The following is a 5,905-nucleotide window of genomic DNA, read 5'->3' on the forward strand; positions in this document are numbered from 1 at the left end:
AAACATTTGCTCATGAATATTAAATAAGTTATGTGACTTTCATCCAGCAGGACTACTTAATAGGCTGAAAGGTTGCAAGTAGGATGGCGTTTTGAAAACCAGGATGCTCAAGTAAGGAATTGCTATTTGCTGCCATCTACTGGGGCTTTGTGTACATAGTCATAATCAAGATGGAAAAAAGATGACAAATTTTGGAGGTAGATTTCAGATGTGTATTTTAATGTGCTTAATCACAAATCATAAAAGTGCAGTAATAAGAGCTGACTAAAAACATACCGAGTATGTATGCAGAAATCTTTAATTTTACACCAAAGCATCATTCTAAGCCCCAATGTGCAATTAAATACAATTTACAATTCCTCTATTAGATGAAAATCACCTGTAGTAGCAAAATCTTCCTCCCAGTTTTGTTACACATCACTGTAATAAAAGCATATGCGAAAAAATAGGTTAACATTTAATGGAATGCGATCAATGTGATTTTTTTTGCAATGTCCATATGATGAAGGCATTAGTTACAGTATATCCTGTGTAATGGCTTTAAGGTGTCTAAACTAGCACAGATGTCATAAGCAAACAACAATAATACATCAAGTAATTACCATGTAAAGAAGTCTTCAGCGTGCCAGGATGATGCAACTAGAGACATCATAGTGGAGTTTCTCCCATCAGAAGTCGTCATATCATCTGCAGTAACTCCATTAAAGTTGCCACAGGCACCACAAACCTGGTCTGTCAGGACTGCGCTTATGGATAACACAACCTCTCCAGTGCCAGAGTAAGTCAGTCTCATGGTAGACACCTTCTCAATGACCACAGCCTCATTTGTGTATGAGACTGACACCCCCTCTTTAGGCATAAAGGGATATGAGATCTTCTTTCCATTGACCTGTTGAGAGAATGAGAAAAATATGTTTTCAACAGTTTCTTTGTGTCAAATCAAATATTTTAACAGTTGTTGATGTAGAGAAGAAATACTATAGAATCTTAAAATATTTTTTTCCACTGACCCAGCTGTGCCACCGATTGTTGACCGTAATGATCATGTCCTGGAAGAAGACGTGGACCATTGTCACATTACCGGAATCATTCCTAGCACATGCATGTACATCTAACACCACACGGAACCAGTCAGGAGAGTCTTGATCACATAAGAAAGCCATTTGAAAGGCTCCCGGCCGCTCCACCGTCCCCATCACACCATCAAAGGACTGCAACTGGTCATTGGCATCAAATACACAGTGGCCTTGATCAGTGTAACAATCTCGTTGACCATCCCGAACTTCACAGATCTCTCCTCTGGCACAGGTTTGGCTCACACACTCAAGCAGCCCAGTGGCACGACACACACACTTCATGTTGCAGGTGTCAGTCACTAAGACTTCGCCAACCTAAGTGGAAAGAGTAGAGAAAATATTGCACTCTTGCAATGCAAACTGTAGAAGTTTCTAATGGCTGAAATCATCATTTTAGGAAAAATCTGAGGATAAGCAGCTCTGAAAAGTATATGAGAAGCTCTTATCAGACACAGTAACAATCACTTGATGTATGAGAAGCATTCAATCTCACCTTTAGGTATTTGCCATTATGGACACATCCACAGTCTCCCACAGGCACACACGCGTCACCATCTGAGAGCCAACCTTCATCACACTGACAGCCTTCCATGCAAATATCTGGGCAGTTGTTAACGGAGCCACTGAGGCTGGCACAGGTGTTGGCACAGTTATTAGAGCACTGTGCATAGTGACTGTTTGCTGGACAGTCCACCACTTAAAAAAAAGAAAATGCAAAAATACATATAAAATAACATGCATCAGGTAATTGTCATAATTTAAAAAAAGTTATATAGTATATACACTAACATTCAAAAGATTGGGGTCTTTTTTTGTATTTTGAATAATCTCATGCTCACCAAGTCTGCATTTATTTAAATAAAAAAAAATAAACACTAAAAGCAGTAAAATATTATCACACTTTAAAATAACTTTTCTATTTTTATTATATTTTATGTATTGTAAACATTTTATATTTTTGTATTTTAAATGTAATTTGCTTCTGTGATGTAAAGCTGAATTTTCAGCAGCCATTACTTCAGTGTAACATGATCCTTCAGAAATCATTCTAATATGCTTTTTTTTTATGCTCAAGAAACAAGTACGATAAAAATTAATACTTTTATTCAGCAAGGATGTATACAATTAATCAAAAGTGTCAATAAAGACATTTATAATGTTACATAAATTCTATTTCATATATATGCTGTTTAATGAACTTCCTCTTAAATCAAAGAATCCTAAAAAAAAATGTATCACGGTTTCCACAAAAATGTTAAGTCGAAAAACTGTTTTTAACATTAATAATAATACAAGTTTCTTAAGCATCAATTCTGCATATTAGTAGGATTTCTGAAGGATCATGTGACACTGTAGACTAGAGTAATGATGCTGAAAATTCAGCTTTGCATTGCAGGAATAAATTACATTTCAAAATATATTAAAATATAAAAGTTATTTTAAATTGTAATAATATTTCACAATATTATATTTTTGCTGAAATAAATGCAGCCTTGGTGACCACAACAGAAAATAATAATTAAAAAATCTAAATTATTCCAAACTTTTGGCCACCGGTGTATATATGAAGCAAAATTATTATAATACATAACTTAAAAGCAACGAGAAACAGAAGAACAGATTTACAAACTTACGACAGAATGAACTATTTCTCCATGGCATGATTTGTATCCCGGCTTGTTGGCAGATAATGGCATAAGCCTGAAGGTTTTCACACAGCATCGCTCCGTCTCCATCCATAACACACATGTCAAATACACAGTTAATCACATGTTGCTCAGGATTCACTCGATCATGACAGGCACTGAAGGGACCAGTGACAGCTGCCATAAGGCCACAGGCATCACCTCTGCGGTAACTCTCAGCTTTGGTCTGATCGCACTGCTGCGGGGAACTTGCACCTCCGCTCTGAACACCAGTTGCTGGCAATGCCCACGCCTGTCCGAATGCATTGACACTGGTGCTTTGTGTGCCATTGGGCAACAAGAAGTCATCTGCTGGGTTGCCATTGTAGTTTCCACACAATCCACACATGTGGCCTTGATAGTTTGAGGGTACATGGACTTCTGCGTGGTAACTGGCATCATACAGAACTCTCAAGCCAAAATCGGTTTGAACTCGGACACTTTGACCAACCCGGTTAATGGTGACTTGATGGCCAAAAGATGAAGGGAGGGTGACAAATTCATTGTTCACCTGTCAAAGAGAACCAACAGCAAATATGATTTCAGCATAATTTTTCTTTCATTAAAATTGGAAAAAAAGTGGAACCAGCATAACATACAGAACATTCTTTACACTTTATTTTTACTTTCTTTTTTTCAATTCTTTCATATTGGTTCTTTGTTAATCATCTTTGAATACATTATCTTAATTTTTACATACACATTCTTTTATAATATGTAACAACTACCATTCAAAAGTTTGGGGTCAGTAATTATTATTATTTTTTTTCACAATGTTTTTTTATGTCTGTGTTTTTTATGTTTTTGAAAGAAGTCTTTTATGCTCACCAAAGCTGCATTTATTGCATTTAAATGATAAAAAATACAGCAAAAACGGTAACACTTTAGAATATGGAATACATATTCACTATTAACTAAGAGTTTTCCCTGAACAAACTCCTAATTTGCTTCTTATCAATAGTTAGTAAGGTAGTTGTTAAGTTTAGGTTGGAGTCAGATTAAGGGATCTGAAATATGGTCATGCAGAATAAGGCATTAGTACTTATAAAGTGCATACTAATAAACAGCCAATATGTAATGTTATAATAATAGTAATATGCATGCGAATAAGCAACTAGTTAATAGTGAGTAGTGGTCTTTAAAATAAAATGTTAACAGTAATATTGTAATATTCTAATGTAATTTTGACTTTTTAGTTTACAAAAATTTTTCTATTCAAATATATTTTAAAACTTATTTTTTCCTTTTTTTCTAATAGTCTTATTTGCTGCTCAAGAAACATTTTTTTTATATTATTATATATTATCAATGTTGAAAAGTTTTTACCATTTAAAAAAAAAAATCTATTTGAATATATTTTAAAATGTACATTTTTTCCTTTTTTGTACACTATTTAAGAAAGATTTCTTATATTATCAATGTTGAAAACATTTTAAACTGCTAAATATTTTTGTTGAAACTGTTGTACATTTAAAAAAAAATCTTTGAGGCCAGACTAGATGAAGACTTACGATGACTCTCCAGTGTTCACCTCGTCTGATGCTAATTGTCAGGTTGTAAACAGTCACAGTCAAGTTCTTGATGCCAGAAACTCTTCGGTTTCCAATCTGCTCATTCTGTGTGTCCACAGAAAAATTCACCAGCTGTCCTTCAGCCCGATCACATACCTTAGCGAGTGTATAAACCCATGTGCCTTGAAAGTCAAAAAATCTGCCATCAAAAGAAAAATAGTGAGGGTCACCAGTCGCCACACATCTTCCATAACTGACAGGGTGGCATCCCAATACTCCATCCACCACCCTGCAAGCTTCTCCTGGAGCACAACTTGATTTCTGGCAGGAAACAGTTCCATTTCGCCCACACACACAGCGCTCTAAGCATTGCTCATGGGCGTAAAACATCTGGTGTTTGTTATAATAGCGTCCCCGATAGAAGCAGCCACATTCTGCTTGTGGCACACAGGTTTGGCCGCTCCATGCAGAATAAGGCATTAGTACTTATAAAGCGCATACTAATGAACAGCCAATATGTAATGTTATAATAATAGTAATATGCATGCGAATAAGCAACTAGTTAATAGTGAGTATTGGTCTTTAAAATAAAGTGTTAACAGTAATATTGTAATATTCTAATGTAATTTTGACTTTTTAGTTTACAATAATTTTTCTATTCAAATATATTTTAAGTATTCATTTTTATTTCATTCAGTTTTTGTCTTTTGAACAGTGTTGTTATTGTTAACATTAGAGCATGGCCCAAGCAATGCCAAGATCATGGGTTCGATTCCCAGTAAAAAACAGGAATTTATCAAATGTGTACCTTGAAGTCGCTTTGGATAAGTGTCTGCCAAATGCATAAATGTTAACTAAAAAATTTTTTTCTTTCGGTATTTGAAATAAAAAATGTATAGAAATAAAACAGAAAAAAAAACAGAAACCGAAAAAAAGGAAAAACTACTTACTAAAACTGAAATACAAATAAAAATACTGAAATAAAAACAAATTTAAGCTACAGTACATAGAAATAAAACATGAATAAAACTGACAAAAGCACAAATACTAAAATGAAAACAGAAAAAATAAAAATCTAATCTTATTCAAGTATTTCTAAATACTGTTATAGGACATAAGTAATGATAAATCAGCACTGCTTTTGAAAAAACGTTTTACGTTGAGTAAAATAATGAATATACCTTGACTAAATTTAATAAATTAGCATGTAATTTTAGAAAATAAATTTTTTGTTAAATAAATGCAATATTAAACCAAATATTCAAAGATTTTATTAATTTAACATTTAACAAAAGCCAAAAACCCAAAGCCTGTGCTACTGAAATAACATTTTTTGTTATTCGACAACATAAACAAATGTTAATTATAGGGATGTAACGATTCACTCAACTCACGATTCGATTCACGATTTTGATTTCACGATTCGATTCGATTCACGATTTCTTGGATAAAAGCGTTTGCTAAATATTTACATTTACATTATATTTAAATTTTGTTAACAAAACTAAATTGAAATTTTAAAACAAGCCCCAAATCAAATAAATAACACAAATAAAATAAATATCTTCATATAAACAAACTAAGGCTTTGTCTGTGCTCTTTCCATTTAAAATGAGAGGCAACCACTGCATTT

The 5,905-nt window shown here is 33.6% G+C and overlaps 1 protein-coding gene across 1 annotated transcript in view; it reads right to left on the reverse strand.

The window, feature by feature from the left end:
- Window positions 1-204: 204 nt before the first annotated feature.
- Window positions 205-5,905, reverse strand: part of LOC107755381 (IgGFc-binding protein-like) — a 21,013-nt gene continuing 15,312 nt past the window's right edge. The window contains exons 17-22 of the mRNA XM_016572161.1: window positions 4,273-4,732; window positions 2,711-3,272; window positions 1,570-1,772; window positions 1,011-1,391; window positions 603-889; window positions 205-420 (exon numbers count right to left, since the gene is read on the reverse strand). Coding sequence (XP_016427647.1) covers window positions 411-420; window positions 603-889; window positions 1,011-1,391; window positions 1,570-1,772; window positions 2,711-3,272; window positions 4,273-4,732 — 1,903 coding nt within the window. The 3' untranslated portion in view covers window positions 205-410. The remainder of the gene's footprint in view (window positions 421-602; window positions 890-1,010; window positions 1,392-1,569; window positions 1,773-2,710; window positions 3,273-4,272; window positions 4,733-5,905) is intronic.

Source organism: Sinocyclocheilus rhinocerous, unplaced genomic scaffold (genome assembly GCF_001515625.1).
Source record: "Sinocyclocheilus rhinocerous isolate Xijiao unplaced genomic scaffold, SAMN03320098_v1.1 scaffold3307, whole genome shotgun sequence".
NCBI classification, from domain to species: Eukaryota; Metazoa; Chordata; class Actinopteri; order Cypriniformes; family Cyprinidae; genus Sinocyclocheilus; species Sinocyclocheilus rhinocerous.